The 25,686-nt window shown below is 35.2% G+C and overlaps 1 protein-coding gene across 2 annotated transcripts in view; it reads left to right on the top strand.

Moving 5' to 3' along the window:
• LOC149798465 (uncharacterized) overlaps window positions 1–25,686 on the top strand; it is a 175,605-nt gene that overhangs the window by 136,446 nt on the left and 13,473 nt on the right. For both annotated transcript variants that reach the window (XM_089963657.1, XM_089963659.1), the window contains exons 14-26: window positions 7,977–8,077; window positions 8,669–8,895; window positions 10,173–10,260; window positions 11,086–11,159; window positions 11,598–11,634; window positions 12,284–12,381; window positions 12,883–13,008; window positions 22,042–22,184; window positions 22,703–22,838; window positions 23,271–23,420; window positions 24,108–24,264; window positions 25,148–25,221; window positions 25,488–25,625. In XM_089963657.1, the coding sequence (XP_089819783.1) occupies window positions 7,977–8,077; window positions 8,669–8,895; window positions 10,173–10,260; window positions 11,086–11,159; window positions 11,598–11,634; window positions 12,284–12,381; window positions 12,883–13,008; window positions 22,042–22,184; window positions 22,703–22,838; window positions 23,271–23,420; window positions 24,108–24,264; window positions 25,148–25,221; window positions 25,488–25,625 (1,549 nt within the window). The remainder of the gene's footprint in view (window positions 1–7,976; window positions 8,078–8,668; window positions 8,896–10,172; window positions 10,261–11,085; window positions 11,160–11,597; window positions 11,635–12,283; window positions 12,382–12,882; window positions 13,009–22,041; window positions 22,185–22,702; window positions 22,839–23,270; window positions 23,421–24,107; window positions 24,265–25,147; window positions 25,222–25,487; window positions 25,626–25,686) is intronic.

The following is a 25,686-nucleotide window of genomic DNA, read 5'->3' as shown; positions in this document are numbered from 1 at the left end:
AGGATTTCTAAATTCTTATGGTGTATACCATTTCCATATTTTGCAATGCTCAAAACTTCATTTGCCTGGTGGGGATCTAGTTTAATGGCCATGTCTTGCTAATTTTCTATGACTGTGTTTACTCACCATGTCACTTGAATCAGAATCAACCATTGTTGCATACGAAATAGCTGTGCATTCATCTGTCAGATCTGCGAGCATGCTATTAAAACAAGACCAAATAGGAATAAATTTGATTTTTGTCGATGTCTACTAACCTGGCAGAGGCAAAGCCTTTTGAGAAACGTATATGTAAGCTAGAGGTAATGTATGAGGTCGTATATGCATGCCACATGGGAGACTTTAATCAACTACGTGTAGCACGATCTCATTCAATTATATGAATAAACTTATTTGCTGCGTTTAATAACTGATTGAATGACAAAAAAAAGCAATTATCAAGCGACTTCAAACAATTTAATGGCTCGTAGCGGTGACATATGGGACAACGAAAAGTGCTTTATATTTGTAAAATAGTGGTAGCAGATGCAATGATTAGTTGTTGGAAATAACGTATGTTTGGGTGAAGAATGAAAGAACAAAGTATCCCAGACATTCAATTCCATCATGAGCTGATTAAAAGTGTCCCGGTTGCAGAAACTTGGTAACGCTATCCAAATTGCCAAGCATGCGGCATTATTGGTCTATTTAATCGCCTCTCAGCGAGCTTTGTTACGTATATACATTTATGCAGTTTAATGCAATGCAGCATACATTTGGCAACTGATTACTTAAGGCACATTAAGCTGGAAAATCCAGTTTTGTGACTGACAAATCTTGTGCAGTTTAATGCAGCACTATATTTATTTCACAATCAGTTATGCTGTCTACATGGATCAAAGTAGCATTGGGTATCTGCAGCACCATTCGCAATATTTGCCTCAATATTAAACGAAATACTACCATTTCAAGCTGTACCATATTTAATTAATCAACATTAGGAAAGTGACATTTATACGAGCTGCTTTGTTATTAACACGCTTTTTCCTTTAACACAATTGACTATATATGTTTGATTTTTATGTAACTTTGATGTCTGGCAATGACTAGGAATGACGCTACTAATACAATTGCTGATAGTGCAAGATCTACTGTTTCAGGAACAAAAACCCTACTACTGCACGTATGACTGTCATTGGAAAAAAAAAACATACGAAGGAAGCTGATGCGTGCAACCAACAGTAATAATGTACTTCAGAAATTTACATAAATGTAGGAGCTCGTCGCCAAATAGCTGATTTCATATACTTTATGCCAAGTGTATACCGCCAGCGAGTATTTTGCGTTGTGAATTAGCACGTCAAGGTGGCCTCAGTGCATCATATGATGGCGATGCATTGGGACGATACCCCATGTGCTCTTGAGCATAGAGCAGAACGAGAAAGGAAGAAAACTGTCATTTCAGTTGTTTCGGCTCTCCTATTAATCCAGTTCATTTTGTTGTTCCTGACATTTCGATGGTTGCAGCAAATCAAACACAGTTTACTTTGAATTTGCCGCCATACTTTTCATGATTTCTTTGCGGCTTCTTCTGTTTCGTTGTTTATTAGTTATTTTTCTGCTGCCTCCTTGATGACAATTGAATCCCATATCGTGTGCAACGCAACACGTATCTCATTTTTCATATATTTGTTGACTTCATTGATGATTAGCTTCAATGTTTCCCAGGAAATAACGTTACCTTGTAAGTCCTTTGATATGCGGTTCGATATTGCACTGAGATTTTTCTGGACAGGAGCAACGATTTGTTCGTTTTCGCCCTCGGGTAGAGATTCCATATATTGAACGTTCCGGGCATGGTAACTAAACCGCATTTCGAGATTGTGTTCTCAGGCGCCAATTTGTTGAGAATATACTACACATGTACCCACATACACAACCGTAATTGTTGCGTCAATGTCATCATATATGATTACACATTGGCAAATTGAACCTCTGTTCAGATTCTATATGTATAATAGTTTCAACTTCGCAGATATTTTCAATTTTTACTATTGTACTAAAACACTGAAATCTTGGAGTTAAGGTTGCATCTACGTTATAGCTCATCTACGAGGAGCGTGATATGAGATTGAAATTGCTTCGGAATAGGTAGGGATTACCTTCCCTGCGGACTAGCACCTATGACCTGTCGTCTTGGTTTAATGGCAAGACGAGGTGATGTCAAAGAACATGTTAGTGTTCTCAGTATCTTTACATTGAGTAATGGCATGCTTATTAATACGCTTACAACGGACGCTTGCCAATGATACCAACTATTCTTCATTCAGTCCTTACATTAAGAGACTGCTTATTTTTCTTATTAATTAATGTAGTGTGACAAAACTTATCTTTTTCGAAGTTTGCATGGAAGGTTAGTTTATTGAGCCGTGTCAATACCCCGTAAGGAAAGATTATCGGCATTATAACAGCAATCGTGATTTTTTTCTGAGTGGCAATAGTGCTACATGTCGCTCTGTCTTCATCCTCACATGAATCAGGACGTGTCAAGCACATGCTGGCACATATACTGTTCAATCAGGGATTAGTATAACCTGTAATAATCAGCATATTTTACGAGTTTTTCGAAATTCCATTGTCACCCGCAATTGCGTCGTCGTCAGATGGCACCAGTGATTCGTGTTGGTTTAGGTTTGACTACTCAGCCATGACTTCAATTTACCTTTATAGCTACTTCTAAATATTTGGCAGCATTCATGGAAAATATCAGGCCAAATATGGTTATAGTAGTTGAGAATCCCATCAGTTGTGGGTTGAAGTTAGGAATCTCACTCATAATAGTTTATCCAGCGGCGAACGTATATGCAGAGATACTTGCAAGGATTTTGTGTGCGTCTTTAGCCGGAACATATGTACTTTCATCATGTGCTATTAAGGTCCATTTCCATGAATTTCAGTCTAGGCACACAGTCCGTAACCCCAACACCCGTGAAAGTGAATGAAATGCAAATCTACGACAGAGACGATGGTAGTGTGGCTATCGTTGCTGTGTTTAAAGTCAAAACAGATGTGATAGTTTTATGTTGAATCTCAGCGATACAGGCCGGACATGCATCGCCGTAGCCCAGAAACTGACGATATATTGTTCGTAAGTACAAAACGTCCTACTTTAGCGAGAAGAGGTCTTTTCGACCCAAGCAATCGATGATGCGGCCAATTCATCATACAAGGAAAGATCTGCCTTTGGAATATATGCCAACGTATTGTTTGAACAGTGATTTTCGCTACTAAATGGAAGGAATGACCAGGAAACAGCGAAAAGCGAAAAGCACAGCAGTATTGCCACCAAAGAAGCATAAACATATAGACTCTTATTGTGCTAGCGGAACATCTACTGGTACACAATTATAGGAGTTAGAGTGTCTATTAACTGGTGTGTTTTTTGTGTGCCTTTATCCACAATATGTGCCTTGAACTCATGCACGCAGCATTTACGAACTATGTACCAATATACTTTTCAATAGAAGATAAAGCTCGTGTTCAGAAAGGAATAACAATCAAGAATATAGTATGTTGTATTTATCAGGTAGAAGTGGACATAAATTCGTCTGCTGTTCACAAATGCTGGGATATTAGACGTTACCGCGTTTACTACGAAAACCGAGACGTTCACGAACACACAAGATGCGGGCTAGAGGCAGACTACTATGTAGCGCGTTATTTTGAATATGGTTTTGATTCTCACCCACCCTGCCGTCTTGTTGTAATCCGGAGTCTTTCCAGGAATAGTAATTTTGTTTTAGATCGTGTTTTATATTAGAATACCCTGCCTAATATGGCGATGATATTAATACGTTGTTCGGGATGTACTGTTTTAAGCACGACACAAATATTGAACATTCATAGTTTGGGCATATTTCCCCAAATCTGAGTCCGTACATATCACTTGTGTAAAGTCACTGACCAACTAGATGATATGTCAGTACAATAGACAGTATTAGCATTGGATGCGATGGTATTTTATCTCAGGCACTTCAATGTAATAGTGCTGCAAAGTTTAGCGGATAACGGTGGCTAATTGTGTTCGACCCAACATGTCATATGTTTCAGAAACGTTTAGGTGTGTGTATGATTTGGATTTTTAACGTAGCTAACAATTGTCCAGTCATATCGCTACGATTTCTGCTGTGTGGCTGTTTATAGTTTTGTCTAGCACTGGGGTATCATGCTGCAGATATGTAGCATCATGTCCGACCCAATCGCGATATCTTGACACCAGGCTGACTAGTCCTAACACTAAACTCTAAATGTTGAGCACCTAGCGAGGCAGCTACTAATATCATTTTGGAAGTCTTTGGTATGACTCGACCAGCGTTCGAACCCGCGACCTCTCGCATCCGAGGCCGACAATCTAACCACTTAGGCCACTGGAGAGGTCTGGACACTGCAGATAGAAATAAGCATGTTGCCTATTTAGCTAAAGTAGATGGAATGTCAGCATCAACAATCCCAAGAAATACATCAAAGCAATAGTCATACACTTAGTGGAGTAAACACCAGATCTTATTTCACACACGATATTGAGCAGATTTATAGGACCCTTATCAAAAATGTGTTGGTGGCAATAGAGGATATTCCAATACATCATATCTCATGGACTGGAACGATACTAGCGGTGGGAAGAGGCCTTACAAATAATGCAATCAAATCTATCAAGGACGCAGAGCTGTCGACAATAGAAAGTGGTCAAATATACTAAGGCACGTTTCTTTTCTCATTGACATAAGGTCACCGGGGCCCACACTTTCCATCAATTAGAGATATAAGCAAACATACGTGAGAGAAGGAGTAACGCTAAACGCTAAAAAGCGAACACATAAGGCCTATTTTGAATGAGTGCATGAATATCATATCGGACGTGCATTTTCAACATTCAAAATGTCCAGTTTGTATCAATTATATAGAAACACCGATTTCTTGTTTTCTTTTTTGATAACTTTCGGCCACACTGTGTCATGATTGATGGCACGAAGTATGTGCAAAGAGCTTGTTTGCATGTGAACATCTATACTGGGTATTTAAAGACCACGTCAACTGCATTATCATTATCTGTCTTACTATACGCCTCTGCAACATTACAACAGACTGTTCGCCCGAGGCCAAACAGTCGTTGAAGTGATTTAGTCAACCATGAGGGATACATTATTCATACCCTGTTTCGTGCGCTCGCTAAAATGTGTGACAAAACACCTGAACTGACACACCTTTTCTACTTGACGGTCGCTTTTTTCTTTCCGGTGTTAGGAATAAGGTAAGATTCCTTATTAAGCTCTCCTCTCTTAGCCGCCATGCCTGCATTGGCGTGAAGGTCATTATACAAAAACAAAATGATGTACTCAACAATTTCTGATAGCATTCGGTGTGATTGCCAACTTCTACAATGAAAATAAGTTTCATTGAGATACAAGCCGAGGGAAAATGGTATCATTTAGACCACACGTCGAGTGGAGGGCTACGAGTTTTTTAATAAGAACGTTCTGGCAAATTTTGTTCTACACCCAGAGTGACTTTCTCTCGTTCCGACCTGCTTGAGAGCAATACTTGTATCACCTGCTCAAAAGCTAAAATTTGCACTATATGATAGGGTGGCTTTATATTACACATTGCGCATGCGCTTGCAGCTACGCCATAACACTTGAGGCCTTTGACTAAATAGTATTTATAGTCAGGCAATCAGTGAAGCAGATCGAAAACTTAACATAAGTATTGCCAGAAGTTATCAGTTTCAGAGATCTTTATGACACACTCACTTGGCTTGATACCAAGCGAAGATGTGCGCTGGGACCGATTGGAACGTCATGCAGAAATTCTACACCTGAAACAGCTAAAACGGTGACAACGACTTCAGCTGGTGGAACGACTGCACATCAGAGTGACAGCCTGTGTGAGCTAGTGACGAGCGACAAAGAGGTTTCAAAACGCTCTGTCATATACGACGGTAAACTGAGGGCTAAAATCAGTTTCGCTTGGGTTATATCTACTTAACATGTATTCAGCGGTAGTGAGTCAGTTTCTGCCCATATATAGTATTCAGAGCCTTGCAACCGATTCAATATATGATCTCCACATGTAGGCAAGCATTATCAGCCACCTCTTCTTTAGCTAAGTTCCAGTACTAGCGTCAATCGTATCTGTCTAAACAATATACCGGCGTGCTAAATCTACAGTCTCGATTAATATTTTTTCTTTTTCTGAAGATGATGAGTGTGACTTCGGAATCAATACGTGTACATTGGCAGAATGTGGAAGTACCGATGTAATAACTAGATTCGAAAGTGATAGCAGTACAACCGCAGAACGCATATCAGAGATAGTTTCAGGTCAATTCCTTCCCATACAATCTTGATGCTATGACGAAAGAATGCCGATCATAACAAAACGCCGACACTTAAGTATATCCAGTAGAGACAGTTATGGATGCACGAGTGCAAAATACCTTGAGATCATCGTATGTTGCATCGATCAGTCTAGTTTCATCTATCCATCGCCACCAAAGCGGCAGCAAAAAGCAAATGGCTTGTCAAAACAATATACACGCATTTGCACCAGCCTCCATTAGACACAAGCCCAAATGTTTTCATATTGATTATTTATGCACACGCCAACAACCTAGGAAGAAGTCCCCTTTACCATTAAATAGCATTCTGCGGTATTCGAATCTGATATTCGATGATTCTTATGTACAATTTGGTCTTATGTAGTACACCATGGTAAAAGTCACAGAGACAGGCTCAATTTCTTACTTCTCCCAATCCACATTGCGGGAGGTCGCTTCTCCCGCTGCAGGCACATGCATGTGGATCCTGATTCGTCTCCGCTCAACATCTACAATCCCATCAAAAGGTATATTGCAGCGAGTAAGTGGATGACAATCAAAGGCAGCATTTTTAATAAAATCAATTTTGCGCTCTCTACCTGGAGCTTCCAAAGCAATAAAGTACAAAAAACATGTTTGCTTGCTACGCCAGGAATAATTTGGATACATACACGCTGACGATATACTACAGACCGCGTTGTAAGTGCAAGCGCGAGGTAGATAAACAAAATGTTGCCAGAAACCTCCAAAGTCTCACAAGATTTCTCAATGGTGTAGCTCAAGTAGTAGGACATGTAATAAATTTACCTGCCGGTAACGCAGAATGTCCCGTTCGTAAGTTGATGTTTCAATCAGGTCAGGCATGTCATATATATATATATATATATATATATATATATATATATATATATATATATATATATATATATATATATATATATATATATATATATATATATCTGTGTGTGTGTGTGTGTGTGTGTGTGTGTGATTCAATAACTCATTAGGTTGGGTGATAACGATAAGCTAAGCATGCTAGCGAAAAACGACTAGCTCTAATGTGAGGAAGAAGTGAGTTCACTTAGTTTAGATAGCAATTTCATGACCCATTAACTCTACAACAGGCCAAATAGTAGAAATACCAATCTCTTACATGAAATCTGTCGTAGGAAGGAAAATGGTGGGTATAAAATAGAGTTAAGTAATCAAGCTTGATGAAGTGTCATGAGATGGACATAAGCTAAAACCAGCGACGAAACAATGAAATATAATTTAATTAATGAAACATTTTTGACTTAGTTGTAAAGTGCAGATTCGCCTTGCTTAAAGTTAACAATTAGGATAATTATTGCTAAGCAATACAATAAATTCTGGGAAGATACATACATAAGTGTCCCTTACCGTTGATGTATTTTCATGACATTGCCTCCACAGAAAATAAAACTGTGAAGTTGGTGTACTAGATTGTTCAGTTAATTATTGAACAGTTGTGTGACGAGTGATTTAATAAAAATGTATCAAACTGTATCTTCGACACGCACTCGGTATCTATATTTCTGGAGTTATAACTCTATCGTCTTGGGCAACTAATATTAACCTACAATGATAATTCATTTTGCAGAAGGCGCGAACGCTCATCGTCAAACACTGAGAGAACACGATATTTGTCCAGAAAGAGGAATGATGGCCTCGTTTACGAGAATTCAGCGTTCGTCAATACGAGTTAGTATATGGATTCTTAACTAATGATGTGAACATTCTATAAAATGAAATCAAAAGTGTAAGTTAAGAATACGAATGGAAGGAACAATAAGTACTTCAAAAGATGACTATGATTACATCGTCATTTGTAGAAGACTTTTGCATTTAGTAGAATTACAGTCAACAAAGGCGGTAATCCTGCCAACTGCTGTGTCATATGGGGAAAAAATCGGCATTATCATTGAAAGTGTTTATATTTGAAAGACTTCCAAATACACCTTCTTCAAGTATTCTTAAATAAATAATTTTTTTTAATTGCCAACATTGTTATTCCTTGTGACTTTTCTGTCTTACACAAGATATAAAATTGTATCCATTATTGTTCGTTATGTGTCTCAATTCGTTATGTGTCTCAAAAATACTTTGTTTTAAAAAATTATTACAGTAGGTGTTTGCCATTTGTGCTTATGTAAGTAGCTATAAAACAATCTTATTTAACCTGGCTAAATGGAAAAGTGCACATACTCCGTGAGCTAAACGGTGAAAGACAAGAGTTGGATGACATATTTCGTTGTAACAAGACTATAAATGTGGATTATTATTATACTGTAGGCGATGATATCCAGTTAAACCAAGGAATGAGAAAAGAATCGAATAAAAGTATTAGCTCAAAAATGCCGAAGCAAGAGGAAACACCGACTAAACTAACAATAGACGATCCCGAAACATACTACAATGTAGGGCATGCGTTACCGGCGGGAGCTGTACTACTCTCAATGTTTTGGGATTATGTCCAAGAGAAATTTCTTGATGAGAGATTCTTTCCGAAGGAATTTGAGGTATTGATTTCCTCTATAGGATATACATTTCACTCCAGAACCATGTATGAATTCAATACATTTGAATACATATATACTTACTTGATTTGCCATTCGATTTGATCAAATTAGTCAATTTTAAAAATTAGAAATTGCATCGGCGATCAAAGATTCTACAAACTAAAACGTGTGTAACTGTGTAGCTGCATCAGTACATATTCACACACTGTATATTACATACGTGTGTGTATATTTAATGTGCATTGTTTATTGGCTTTTTTCCTTCATTATGTAAAAAAAAATTGTATTGTGTAATTGACCTTAGTTCAAAATCATGCACATTATGTACCTGACTTTGGACATTTTGCATTGTAAACAGCATAATACATAGCTGATATTTCTCTATCAATGGAGATAATTATGTTCAGCTTCAAGTAAATCTATGGGAAATCATGTGTACCTGACGTTCGTCATGTTCTTTATTATAATTTTAGTAAACGTTCTGCCTTGTTGACAACATAAGTACTTGAAATGAACTTTTGATCTCCATCTTGGTTATATTGATGTGTCTTACCCTTTTATATAATTTTGTTTACTTGACAAATTTCTCATTCTTGGCTTGATATTTCGAATTAGAAGCAGTGCTATTGTTGTGTTGAGGTTTTCATCTGTGTGGAATTATTTATTCAAATTATTATTCACTGGAAATATAAGGTGATCATGAATAATAGTTATGGACAGAAACATTAAATTGGAATTCGACAAGGACAAATTGGACTAAATTAATGTGTTGCATCAAAATACATTCAGTACATCATCATACTCCAGACCCTTGTCACATTTGGATGTTTGAGACTACATGCACATCATGTGCGTTCAGTATTGCAATTTATTTTATACCACCGGAATTCAACTGGAAATGTATCCATTTGGATACGTGATAAAAGGTTTTAGGCTTATGTGGATTTAATATTCACTTGGCATTATAGCGAATTAAATTATTTGTTGAACTTTATAAAGCATCTTGGTTTTTTCTCTTTTCTGTTCTTTAGTATCAGACCATATTGTAGCAACTTTCCGTCGTGTCGTCGAAATTTCAAGTTAAATATTCGGTAAAAATACCATATTATAGTCTTTTCTTTAACATGACATCGAAGTGGTACGTATATATCATCTAAATATTTTTTCTGATATGATTATTTGTTAAATAAGTTGTAACAATCAAGACTAATTATTGCATAATATAATGACAAAAAATCCAAATTCAGAAATCAATCTTGCTTCTATCATTTGTCTAGAAATTGCCGTCCGGTCCACAGTTCCCGACAACTATTGCTCTTCGCCCTGAAAATAAGAACAAAAATAGATATAAGCAACTTTATGCATGTAAGTTTGAGTTGCTGCATTTCTTCTGTTTATTGTCAGATTAATTAATCTAAGTTTACATTTGATATATAGAATTGTAAACAGAACTGTTCCTCAGTTAAGTCTGAGTAAATCGAAATTGCATTTTCATTTTATTTTTTAAGAAAGGACGATAATTTGGATTAAGAGATTTTTAATACACTCTTGTTTATATAATTTGGAGAGTACCTTATAGTTCCGTTTATTGGCTTTTTAACCTTTAAATGAATCTTAAGGATGTTTTGATGTAAGCATCAACCAACGACCAGAAAATGTACAATCTTCTGTTTGAAGTTTGTCACAACAAATTATATTTATCATGCAAAGACTTAAACGTTAAGGTCATTTGCACCGTAAAAAAGTTATACATTGCAGTATGTAAAACTGTTGATAGTGGATTTACTATACATTTTATTCTGCATTTTAACCTTTTCTTTATGGAGACACTATAGGAAACGTCCCTTATACAGTTATGAATAATTTCCTTAACTACTTTTCATTGACCTCATTATTGCTAAGCAATGTACAGATCTATCTTTGCTGAATGTACATCATTTTATCGTTTATCAGAGTTACAGGTATTATGGTTACTTTTCCAAGATATAACAAGAATATATAATAGTTGTAAGAAGTTTGTTTTATTTGATTGATGTCACTTTTGTTATGTACTGCACAATTATATCTAGTCTATCATTTCATCATTGTTTTTGTGCGACAAATGTATCAAACGTCGTCCAAATTTAAATACTAAAGAGTGATCTGAACAAAACTGACAATTGAGCCTCGTTGTTTTCTTATATCTGTTAGATGACGTAAACAGAGTTATATTGAAGCCTCTGGGTGACGACCAAAACGACTACATCAATGCATCCATTATTCACGTAAGTTTCCTTGAGGGTATGCAATTTCGTGTTTAGAAACTGGCATGCCATTAGAACTTACTTTTTGAAAGTATTGTAAGAAATACTGGACCGAAACGATAGACTCATAATCTACAATTTGTGGAACCGACAAACTGATCGTACGCAAATACGCACAGATACAAAATGAAAAGTAGATTGTGTTCTCGTTGATCCATACTGATCGTATTCGTTTTTGTTCTTCAAATGTATCTAACCTAGATCATTAATTTGGATTATCATATCCAAAGTTTTAAAAAAGATTTGTATATGCATTGCTTGGATAGTTTGTTACAAATTTGGTGCAAGTACGGAGCTAAACATGACGCTTATATTAACAATAACTAACGAGATAATCTCACTTCCTCATTCTCATGTTGTCTCCCTCAAAACTATCCATACTATTGTTCTATCTTTCAGGGTTATTCTCATCAAAAGATGTACATTGCTTCTCAAGGTAACAATTTATTTCTCACTACAATTTTGCTGAAAACGATTAATGTTTTATTATTTATGTTTAACAACACTGAACTATCAAAAAAAAAAAGCTTTAGAATCTTATCTTCATGGAGAACTTATTGCATTTCAGTGGACACTGTTTATATAATAATAAACTTAGCGATACATTACAGCTTATCTGTTTTATTCAGTTTAATTTTGCTGAATGTCTTGAACAAGTTCAGTCCAAAGGTCTGCCTGTTCCGATCTAGACTGAGCAATACGGATCGACCGTGGAATTATAGCAGTTTGTTTCATCCTTATATGTAATGCCATTTGGTAGAATGTGCCAGCTAACATTCAGCTTTACTTAAATATCAAGCATTGCAGCTCTAAATTTACATTAACGCTGCACAGATCAGCAAAATATATACGACCAATACGACAAAAGAGTCGACTTCCTCCAACTAATAAAGCTAGCATCACTTTTTAAAGCAGCAAGATCTAGGTTTGACGACAATGGTTCCATTTAAATCGTATATTTCGTATTTCATTTCTTTAATACATAGGTAAATAATACGTAATTATGAAATTATGGACTTCTTTAATTAATGTAATATGCTTTCTAGGCTACCTTTACGTTTACATTCATAAGAATTTTACTTCAGGTACCACCAAAGACAATCTCAATGATTTTTGGCGGATGCTGTGGCAATATCACGTAGAAAAGATAGTGATGCTAACTGAACTGTTTGAAGGTGGAAGAGTACGTAAACTAAATTATTTAACTACTATAGAGTGCATCAATATTTACAAGTTTTATATATGAGAAATGGCCTCTTGCCAGTACAAATGAATGATTTATTCTACTGTTAGAAGACATTAGCGAACTCTTTTGCTATTTGACTATTGAATACTACAAAAATGTTCTTTTCATTGTTGAGATAACAAAGATTTCCCATAATATTTATTATTTGTTTATTTATTTTAATTTGTTTTCCTGTTCCTGTTTTGTTATTGGTATTTTGGTGTATTTGTGTGGAGTGACATATGGAACTATCTGCATTAGCATTACTTTTTGTTGCCGTTGAATATGATATCTGTCCTCTGGCGTTGTCTATGATGATTCCACGAGTTTTAATGTTTATATTAAGCATTGACAACAACGAGAAAGCCAGATAATGGTACCGTTTTCTCGAAATACTAGCTTCCATCGAACAATGCAAATATCTGGGCAGAAAACCGTTTATGTTTTATACATTTACAGCATAAATGTGAACTGTATTGGCCAGAGGATGAAGGACAAACACAAACTTTTGGGAGTGTTGTCGTGAGACTACTTACTACAGAAGTGTTTGCTGACTACAAAATTCGAAGACTAGAAATGTCTGCGGTAAGAGCAAATATAAAATCATATTCTAACACTGGTTCAAGATTAGTAAGGCATAATTACAATAACTAGTTGGCATATATACTGTCTCCATTTTTCAACATTTTATAGTTGCACCAAGACTTTCTTACTCATTCAGAACACTTGCTTCACTTGCTTGGGATCTAACTAACCATAATATAGCATGCCAGTGCATTTTGTAACTTTTGCATATTAATGAAAGTATTGTCATTTTCTTGATTCTAGTTATCCTTCCAGAACCGGTTCATGTGGCAATGAGACGAAACAGATTGATGCTGTTTAGAATACCTATTCGAAACATGTTGATAAATAACAAGACTTATGAATAATATTGTAAGTGAAAGGACATAGATTTGGACAATCTTGTGAGAAAAAGGTGACAAAATCTTTATAAGAAACACTGCATGGAAATTGAAGTTGAATGTGAATGATTAAGCGAGCGAATAATCGAGTGATAATAATAACAGAGAGGTAATTAGCGAATATAGTAACAATGATACATTAGTTCGAATGATGTCTTTGATATTGTAATATATGAATGAATTGCAAAAGCGTTTTGCAAGAATATATTCTTTTCAGAAAGTGAAGATGCTAATTGATATATCTAGTGTGCAAAATGATTTACATATCAATACAAATAAACTATGGAGTCAATATACAGGCAGTTTAATACATTTGGAGTCTTTGGACTACATTGTCCATGATCTGGTCTTTTGTGCGGTGGTATACTACTTAATAATGCGTAGAGTGCAGTGATTTGGAAAAATATTGCTCGGAAGACAAGTCTATTCAACATAAAATATTTGTTTGATGGGAATTGATAGCGTATAAGGTCTGGTAAAAAGGTTTGGTTACAACTTAATATCTAAAGTTTGTAATTTATTATCGCAGGTGATACTTGTGATCCGAGACCTCATTAACATATATGCTACATGCATATATCCAAATAAATTCAGCAAACGTACGGTTCAATTGTTGCACAATAACCTGTTATATATTGATATGTCCAGCATGAACGAAAACCGTTTGTTTTGTTATCAGCGCAGCAGAGTAATTATGTACCTAGATCAACTTGCAATAGCTGTGACCATGATGGATGTGAACATGTATATATCTATTTATTGCATCAGCGACGCCTTTTATATCTTCTAGGTGTCAAAGACTCAGCTTTTTTATCTACGGGTGAAAACGTCCATCGGTGTACGTCCACGAGTAGAATCATGTGGTAAAAACAAAAGTTCAGTCTAATGTACTTCGTTGGGTATTCTCACACTCTCAAACCATGCAAGAGAAATTGAGTGGGTCATTTTGCCAGAAGGCTTGTTTAGCCAGTTCTGCTCAGTCATTAACATTGATTACGTTTGCCTTGATTTTGTCCTACAGCAGCTTCACCTGTCCAGTAACCGCGAGAACTGTCGTATACTTTGCATAGGATCAGTTTAGGAACTATGCACTTTTATATACGTTTCCTTGTTAATTAAATTAATAGATCTTGCATCCAATGAGAGTCGTATTCGTAATGCCTTTTTCATCTTGCCGTTTGATTTCCGAGTATATTATTAATTTCATTCAAGTCATTGATGAGATTTATATCGGCTCGTCGATGTGCATGTATGTCGTCTGACTCTTTATAATCATTGTGATGACCGTAACATCCATAATTAACTCGGTTTGCAAGGCCGTATCCAGGTTTTGATTGTTTTTCAAATCAATTTGATTATGGAATATCATTCAGAGATGCGCTTTTCACCAGAGTATTTGATCCGTGATATTCCAGTTAGCTTCGTTAAAGCATCAGGAACACAACCGCTGGGGACGTTATTTATTGAATGAGATCTTCTTTGCTCCATGCCAAACACGGGTTTCAGAGATCCCGCCGATGAAGAGTTCTGAATCACTTTCCATTGAAACACTTCATGTTTAAGGCGAATTCATTAGTGGGATGCATCGTGTTGTTGTAAGTACAACTCAGAGCGTCAAAATGATCGTTAGTCTTATCAACGAATCCAGAATTATTTATCATTTTCTTTACACGTCAAACGGAAGGGAAACCACGCAAACTCGAGATTGCACTATCGTATTTGTGCGTGTTTTACATTTAGTATCAAATCATACTCGTCTTTACGTGAACAACTCGCTGGTGCTCTCGCCAGACAAGAGCTCAACTTCAAGTATCTTATAACATACACAAGCTTGTATGACATTGAATAAATTAATGATTAGTTCAGAAGAATGATTTCGTTGGTTACTGGCAAAGACATACATTCTCATATTTGAATACGAGCTCAAACACATCCTCATTATCTCCATTGAATTTCCACATTGTATGGTTAACGTTAAACAATCGTTGTTGATCCCCCTATATTTCTGAAAATAAGCAAATTATGCGTGCAGGACCTAAATTGTCCAGATACTATATAAAGCTAGAAATTGTACTAAGGTCCTTAGTGATGCAGATTAATTTAAAATGTGAAGCCATCAGTGGCAGTTATGAAAGAAGAACTTCCATAAACGTCGCTGCTCAAGGTTACATGTTCTTTGGGTTTTCACATACTATTGAATACCATAGAATTTGATGTCTATTACACCCTGTGGCACCTTAGTATATTCTATGTCACAAAGTCACCCTTGTAGACCAGGTCGGGCATATGGTCGATCTCTTCTTAGAAAAAAAATGTTATTATAAATCTACATTACATGTACAATAGTGTATTCCAATTGCGTGCTATTTACATGACACATTGCGACAATCACCTCAGGAATGTTGTCAAATAATGTTTTACACCCACACCAAGTATCCATTCGGTTCGCTCCAGCTGCATCGACCAATAAACAAGTTGCAACGAGTGTCACTGGTAGCATCAATCACCTGGATGTGGATTATGTGAATTACTAGATGTTGAAGTTATTCATCGAATACGACGATTAGTGACTTGGCAGCCAATGAATGAACTTGGGTCACTTTAATGTCCCCGAAGTGTTATAATGCTTTGTCGCACTAAGCTATTCAAGTGATTTCGGGGTAACACATACTGAGTCATTTCCAGTTAACTGTGCTGGAGAAAGCTTCAATGTGACCACTCAATCCTTTCGTATAGCTCTTTATATCTTTGTAATCTGTTTTGGTTTAACACTAACTTCAACATAGTGATAAGACATTCTTATTTAAATACGTGACATGCTTAGGTAATAGTTTTGCAAATAGTATTAGTTTTCCTCTGGTGCATCAGTATCCCGCAATCAACCACAGACACTCTCCCTCAACCTCAGCTTATTAGAGAGAGTCCCATCAATGCATTCGTACATATTATCAGCAAGCCGATTAGTTGCACTTCATGAAAGCTCAAATCTACCACAGAATGCACCGGACTTTCCACATGTGTCAGTGAAACTTTCTAAATCGTGTATAACTGAGTGAATTCCTTGATAAGTCTCAGACCTTTATGTTGTTCGCAAAGTCATCAAAATGTAAGGTTGCAATCCATGTGTTTACTTTGTAAACGTTTATCAACAAAGCGACGGGGTTGCGGGTCAAGGACATCAGGTTATGCACATTGAATTATTCGATATGATCTACAGTTTCGATGGCGTCCTTTTAAAATATAATAGATGGGCTGATGTATCTGTTACAACTGTCACTTTATCTAGCGAGTCAGGTAATTGTCCTGGCAATGTCACCTTTGCTTAAATATACCTCGATGTTCTTTCCATCGATGAAAAAAAGTACTTTGCTGATGAGAGTCACGATGAGATTGTTAGCAAATCCATCACTGGCATCAGGGTCGATATTAATATTAGTGTAATGTACCAGTTTTCAGTAGATTTTCTAGAAAGCCTCCTCACAAGAAAGATAAAAGAAAGGCTACGATTAACGCACTTGTAATTTGTTTCGATCTGTTCCATTATAATCTTTGGTCGGATATTAGAATCTGTCTTGTTTCAATCTATCTTCAAAGACTCGTCCATGAAAAGCGGGATCAGCTATTTATTCAGAATTGACTGTTATTTATGCATCATCGCCTTCGTCCAATTCCTTTCTGGTGTTTTCACCACTCTTCCATAACCAGTATGATTCCGATTACTTCAACTTCAAGCAATGGATCCGTTAGACGTTGTTTAGTGGATTGACTGATGATTTTACTGACGGTTCAGGCACTGATTCTGCGAATGGAAGCATAATTTCCATTGGTTCAACCGTCGGTATTCAAGTCACTAATAGTCATAGTTGGTCTTGAATCTATTAAACCGCTCACGATCACAAATTTGTCAACTGAACGGCAGACACGTTTTTGGTGCTATCAATGACTTGATGACATTGCAACCTGTTTAGTGATGCTCACAGCTAAGAAATTATAAAATTAACGTATACCTAATCACACAATTAAGTACGGAAGTTTACTTCGTAAAACGCATTAAAGCGTTAAAGCAAACGATTACATTTCACCTTAGGCCCTCCTTAATAAGCCAATATCAACCAAACTAACTCTCGGAATTCGCTGCAATTTAACTGTCAGCGTATTGATTTTGCCGGGTTGGTTTGTTATAGGCGTCCTGAGTTGCATAACTTATTACCCAGTAGCACAAACCCTAAAAGTAGCAAAATCATGCAGTATGGAATAAGCTGGTCTTTTCAACTATTAGAATATACAAGCTTTATTGTAATACGACTGACCCCATGAATCAACCATGTTTCTAACTCACTGTGGCAGTACCCCAACATTAGAGTAGAAACTTTACAATCATGTTTTCGATGAATTCATTCAAAGTTTCAATAGTACCCAAACCTATGCAACCATAACCAAAATAATATAACTAGTAATCTGGCCAAAATTCCAGGTCCCCCCTAAAACAAGATAAACCCATATATTGCAGTAATACATATTCTAAATATACAACAAAATGCTAAACTATTTATTTATTTCATTTACATGTGTGTGTTCCTTAGTATATTTAAGACGACTGGATTATTGTCAATCACTTCTGTCTGGTTGGTCTCAGTATCTACTACAGCTGTTGCAAAAACGTCAAAACACGACTGCTGGAATCAAAACTATGCGAACCGTTTTTCATCAAAACAGAAGAAAGTAGATTTCATCCGTTTTGATGAAAAGAAGTTCATTACTTTATAAATATAGATCTACCCAAACTATCTCTCTTTTCAAATACAGTAATATCGACACAATTCGACCCCCAATAGAACAGCCTTGATAGTATTGCATTTTCAGCAAATAGTTGACATATTTGGAGTGTTTATTTCAAGTCATATTCCTGAATCGGTCGAATTGTCTTCTAAACGTATTCTTTCACTTCATAGCAACGATGAAATCATTGCAATTTGTAAAAACAAAGTCGGATCTTAATGCTGCTTTCTACGGAATATAAATAGCATTATTCACTGGTTAGTAAGTCTTGTGGACAATTTAGAGAAACAAACTGTAAATAATACTCACTTGGACTACAGCACTATGCAATAACAATTGATTGGTTCAGTTAGTTGCTTCTGGAATCGTGTTGCAGTATTTGCTTTCATGTTTTATCTAATATTGTAAAACGCTTGGGGCTTCTGAATCTTAATCGTTTTTCCACGTCCACATTTTTACTATTTTATTATTATTGGTATTATTATTATTATTATTATTATTATTATTATTTTATTATTATTATTATTATTATTATTATTATTATTATTTTCTTCGTATTAGTATTATTAATATTAATATTAGTAGTAGTAGTAGTAGTAGTATCATTATTGTACATCCAACCATTGACTTTTTAACAAACCAAGGCTGCTTGATGATCTAAAAGAAGGAAACATTGTTCGCCGTCTTTTGTTCATTCTCTGTGGTACATGATATCATTATATTTCATGTCTCGATCAACATTACTGCCTCATTACTCACAGTGTGCCCTCGCCAAAACACAGACAACGGCAAAATCTTCATGTTGTAAAGAATATGCAGGTATCTTTAAATCAATAGCAAAATTGGCAAAATCTAATTCTTGTATTACCACCAAAAGGATAGAAGACATCATGCTCTAAAAATATAGTAGAGCTGAATTCACGGGTACTGAACAAGAGGTACTAATTTTGACCCGAGTCCTTTAGGCCAAATTACTTACGGTCAATTTTAATCAAACTTATATATAGTTGCATGCCACACCCATTTTAACTCTGCATATGAAGTATTTTTTTATTTCACAGCAAACAGAGTGTGTGACCGCTGTCATGATGTGTGTTGTGTTAGTGTCGCACAGGGTGATCGTTTTGGGCAAAGTGCTCTTAGATGTCAAATCTAAATGTTCTAGATTTTCCTTAATTATGTTAGTGTTTCAGTGCAATAAAACTCAAATAATACAATATAAACTAAATCTTAATGTACAATTACACTCTCATACATATTTTATTATTCAAACTGGTTTTCGCTAGAATAGTTAAATAATGAAATGGTATCTAACATAAAAGGTAGTTTGAGCTTGGAAAACGTATAACATTTTGTACAACGGTAGTAAAGCAGGGCAGTTCACTTTGACTTTTGTGGGAAATTATAATAAGCATGTTCAAATGCATAAAGGTTTCCACACTGAATAAAAAAGGTAAGTTCTATGTTTCACGTCTTTTGTGTCAGTTACGAAATCAGTTGTAAGGGTAAATATTAGCGCACTCAAAGTCCTTCTTTTGTTAGAACCATGGGCCATGTTGAATATCATAAATGCATTGTGATTAAATATGAATAACCATACGAGGGGACAATATGATAGGAAAATACTGCCCAAGAGAGAGGCTCTTCCTTACCGTACAATAAGACTGATCCCTCTCATGAAGATTTAAGCTATGTCTTTGAGGCGCTGTATATCGTTGTGGCAGTATGAACTAATCATAGTAACGTATGGCGGATACGTTGGTCCAGTCGTTTTGAGATATTGTTATCACCACCAGACTACTGGAGTTTCCAAACTAATACACTTTTTCCGTCTTGTTCAAGATACCACGCTAGAACTGAAAAGATATACCATGTTTCACTTAATCTTATATATCAGTAGGTAAATGAAGATCAAAATGTGTCTGATATGAAGCGCACAAGCGTTGCAAACACATTAAATGTGACATATTGACATACTTAATGTGAAGCAGTGTGCTTGTATTAAAGTCGTCATTCATCCCAAAATATAACTGAGGATTATATAAGTATGTTCATCAAATTATTTTTAGCCTTTCTCAGGTTAAATAACGGAACACTCCTAAAGTGTAAGACAATATATTGATAGTAAGGTTTGGTCATTGGTACAACAATTAGTACATAATCAGTATACATGAAAATTAGGTACCAATGTAAAAAAAGAAAGAAGTTAATATATGTAAGCTAATTTGTGACGAAACTGACATGAATACTGTCAATTAGTCTCCTCACCTAAATATATAGGGACCAAGAGATCCTATATCGTCAACTAAATGTGAGCTAATGCCCCCAAAATTGTAAACTAGAATTGACATTTGCCTATGTGGAACATGTTCAATGTACTTATTATTAATTGTAAAACCTTAACTAAATTGATCTCTTTGAAAACTTCTAGTATGATTATAAGAAGGTAGGTTATCAATTATCAAGTATAATTATTCATTGGAATATGGTATTAGCCGATGCTAATTTGAAAGTACTAAATTGCTATATATTACCATATATAAGAAAATACGTGATTGGATTTACAATTTGGGACATTCAAATATCTGTCTAAAATATCAACATTAGAAACACTAAGGTCCATATGATGTACTGAAATTAAAATTCTGATCCCAAACATTAAACAATATGTACCTTTGCTCATGTTGGATATGTAAACATGTTAAGATGATCATATGTACATAGTTAATTCAAATATCTGTTTAGAAGTTTCCCGACGTAATTGTTTAGAGTGTCATTTGACAATTATAATTAGTAATTGATAATGCATAACGTAAAATAGTTCAACCTAAACTGATATCAGCTTATGACAAAATGCCAGAAAGTGTCAATCAATGTCGTACCTAAAATCAACAACGAAAAGGAATGCATGTTATGCTAAACTTACCTTTCGTCCTGTTTTCTTACATCTGAGGCAACAAGACTTGGGGAAAGTTTATTTTATTCCTTTGCCCCTAACTTTTGACACTTTTCATTCTCTGATATGTTAAAATGGATTAGTAGACAATTCGAGGACGAGCTAAGATTGAACTTTCACTTTCATCCTCTATTTAAGTAACGAATAATTATGTTGTTAAAGAATTACTGAAACTAATACAAGCAGATAATTGTTCCAGATATACTCATCCAGTCAAAACATATGAATTAACTACATGGACCCGTAACAACTTGTATAGATGACATAAAGGCACTACATGAACTAGAAATATGTTTTCATGTGTTTTGTATAAAGTGCTCATTTGTATAAAATCCTCTTTCCGACCTTGAAATATTATTTTTCTCTCACATAATTTCAAATATATGCACTATTCCAAACTGCATTAGGAGTAGAAAAACTTAAGTATCAGCGCATGTCAGACTTAGCATGAAATGAGACCAACATAGTAATGCCCTAAATTTATACAGATGCTACATATGGTTGAGACTAATAAACAAATTGCAATCCTTTCACTTACACATGATACACATTGAGAGTTCAAACAATAAGACTTCAGAAACATAAATCATAAATCATATTGTTCCTATATATAGTTTTAGACCTTCCCCACCTCCACTGAGCCATATGCGAGCACAAATTACAAGATCGTACTTTAGTCATAAAGAATCGAATTAGTTTTCATCTTTTATTCACTTTTTGTGCTATGAAAACTCATCGGCGCAAGAACTTTTTGACTGGAATGAAGAGATGTATCAGAAAGTGAAGATGAATATTTAGCTTTGCTTTTGAAACAAGCTGGTTATTGTTGACATAACAAATTCCTCCTGTAGCAGATTTGGTAAACTAAATGCTATATTTGTGGTAGACATAAGACAGTTAGTCGCTAATTTGTTTCAGGGTAACAAATCTAAACAACTGACTCAGTTCCACTTCACGGCGTGGCCAGACAAGGGTGTACCGAAGGCCGCCTGTTCCATTGTGCAGTTTTGGAATACAGTGAACAAGGTGCCTACAAAGGAACCCGTCGTTGTCCATTGCAGGTACAAAGCGGTTTTAACTACTCATAACTTCATAAATAAGAACTGAGATTTATATGGTTGTTAAAATGGCAGCTATTTTCGAAAACCAGATGATGTAAATATTGGTCTTACACTTAACGACAAATACTTGTGTTTAAATAAATATATTAAACATAAAGTAAACAGGTTAATTTTCTCTGTTATTCCAAATATAGCAATGCATTGAAAACTAATGTTTCTACTCAGTGCGGTTATTGACTTGTAATTAATTGTCAACTTATATTTTTCATAATATATATTTGAACTCGGAACACTCTACATTAGGCATGATGGTTTTAAAACATTGTGCGCAGTGATTATATGTTAGAACGAGTCTTTTATGAACTAATGGTCCCCGTTATGTCTTTTGTTAATGGTGACGTCATCGTCAACATAAAACAAATCCATGTTAATTACTTAACTACTGGCATGATTTGTGAAATAAATGTGTGTTTAATCACTCATTACATGATCATTATTTTTTTAATCAATGAATGTAGTGCGGGAATCGGTCGGACAGGAACATATATAGCTTTAGACTACTTGGTTAGTCAAGGGAAAACAGAGGGACAGGTGAATGTGTCTGCATGCGTCTCAAACCTAAGACGTCAAAGAGTGAACTTAGTGCAAACACAGGTCAGCATTACACTGTATTCATCATCTGTTTTATTACTTAAAATATTATTTTCGAGCCGCACTTGCCTGTTGCATCAGAAAACGGCAATTAAATACCTGGTAAGTGTCCTCATTAAAAGCCCCCAGAAGAAATAACTAATAAAGCATTTGTTGCACATACTGATATTTTATTAACGTAATAAAAGCAGCTATATCTAAATCAGAAGGACACAAATCAATATGACCATGGATAAATACAACATATAACTTTAAGGCATTGCGAACAACAATGAAGATATATGATGTACAACCTCCACTAAGCCCATCTCTGCCACAGTGAGTAAATATTGTTTTGATATACTTGAAGTTAGAAAGTACTGATTAATCCTTATGAATTATCTTTTCATATAACAGTTTAAATTCCGGTAAGAAGTTACGTTACTTTGATTCCAGGAGCAGTACCTATTCTTGCATGAGGCCTTGATGGAGGCTTTGATGCTGTCTGGGACGGCGACTACATCAGATAACTTTCCTAAAGTTTACAGTGAGCTATTGGAATTTGATCCTGAGAACCGGAAATTTAAGTTGCAACTTGAATACGAGGTTGAGGCTTTGTACTGGTTTCTGTTTGATTAAGGATTATTTCAATGTTATTAAAAATCCGCCTCCAATATTTTGTTTTAAAGATTAAATCTAAATCTCAAAATTGAAAACATTAATGATAAATATCAAAATTGTTCAAGTGTATTTTGGATGTTATCGATGTTACCTGAGACAGAAAGATTATCGAACACTATATAAAAATACGGCTATAAAAATATGGTAATCTTATCTGTATCTTTATAATTAACATCTTACTCATCATATTTTGCTTCTTGACAGCTGTAAGACATTACAATGCAGATTAGGAATATGCGTTATTAGATCATTGTCATCATTTCAATTTGATTCCTAGAAAATTAAAAAATTTCGTAGAAAATATGAAAATTATTATACATAGCCGGTTACAAAACGAATATGAAGATACGTTTATCAAGCATTAATGATATGTTTGCGTGCATGAACATGTTGCAAAGTAGAATATTCAGGTTTTGCAGCAGCAGATAGAACATCTTGTAAATTTTAACTTTATAATTTCTTATTTAAATAATATTTTAACCAATGAACTAAAGAAAATAAACACGTTTGAACAAATCAGACCATAACCAGTGAAATATATTTGTGACAATTGTTCTTATCATAGTTGAGAGTTCGCATAATAAGGAGACCGTAACTTTCCTTGTCTTACAGAGGTTGCAAAATGAAGTTGCAAACCACGAGGCAGTGTACGCTACTATCAAAAGGGATGACAAAGAAGGAGAGGAAAGGAATTCAAATGAAGACGAGTTCACTGCTGCCAAGCATATCGAAAATAGAACCAAAAATAGACATGACAATATTTTACCCGGTAATTTGTTACATTCCACTGACATACCGTTATATTCCAAAATCATTTTATTTAGCTAGATTTACAGAATAATCATGTAAGTTGTATTAAAACTGGCCATATCACAAATTCAAATACATCCACACACCATTTGAGTGTCTACACTTTTTAGAAACCAGAAAGCAACAAAAAAGGCAAATTATCTACATAAATTTAAATTAGAAAAAAAAAACTAAATGAATCACAAAAAGATATTATCCGTTAAGAACTGAAACCTCTTGGTCACGCGATTGTGATCTATTAGTTACAAGCGTTTCACTAAACAAACATCTCGTATAAGACAAGGATACAAGGGGAAAAAAGAGATACATCCCAAACACAAGCAAATCTGTTGACTATGACTACCTGTGACTTTTACTATAATTCATTGACATTCCAAAAATTCTTTCGAATCTCGAGAACAGAAAAGGACACACTTAACTTTATAAAAGATGATTTTGCAAAGTGTAACTTGGGATGATCTTTCTATTTTGCTACTACCTAATTTTTGTTTTGTTCCAGAAATACATTGTTTAATCAAGGCATCATAACTTACTGACAAGGGAACTATTTTGTTCTCATGAACATTTTATATGCCTAAACTGTGTCTACTAATATGTTTCGTCTGTGGTGTTGTAAGCATATTTTGAATGAATCTTTAACCGCAAATAAACATAATGTTGTAACAATACGATGTATGGGCTAAATTGAAATTCACTCTGTTCCATTCCATATCTTAATCTTTTAATAATATTTTGTGTGTACCATTCACATTGTCATTCTGTAATTAAATTTAATCTGAAAACAGAGAATAAATTGGAACAATATGACTTGAGTTTAAATATATCGAAAATTTACTTTTCAGCTGACCGACACAGAATTTATCTCAATACACCAGTCTCGGGAAGAAATGATTACATCAACGCGGTTGCACTACCAGTGAGTATGTCATTACATGTATTCAAAATAAATAATTAATTTTACAAACTTTGCCTTCTTAATGCTGTAGCTTAAGCTATTCCACTAGTTATACTGATATAAACGCTCTTATATCTGTCTGCAGCAAGGCTTTCTGTGTCTAAAAAAGTATTGCTTTAAGAAATTATATCTGTACACATACACAATAACTAATATCGTATCAATATAGAGCATTAGGCGACCGACGTTTTCTGTTTGCATTATTAAAAATCCGTTTATCATTCTAGAGTCACAAACAAAGAAATGCATTCATTATGACCCAGATGCCTCTCACCGACACCGTTATTGACTTCTGGAGGATGATCAACGATTTTGCAATAAAGACGATCATCATGTTCAACTCAGAGAGTTCCAAGACAGACAATGTACGGTGATACCATTTCATAGTACACAAGCAAGGTTTATGAACATGACATTTTAATACAG

The sequence above is a fragment of the Sinohyriopsis cumingii genome, chromosome 6 (genome assembly GCF_028554795.1).
Source record: "Sinohyriopsis cumingii isolate HCF-2022 chromosome 6, ASM2855479v2, whole genome shotgun sequence".
NCBI classification, from domain to species: domain Eukaryota; kingdom Metazoa; phylum Mollusca; class Bivalvia; order Unionida; family Unionidae; genus Sinohyriopsis; species Sinohyriopsis cumingii.
This window is presented reverse-complemented; position numbering and strand designations above follow the sequence as displayed.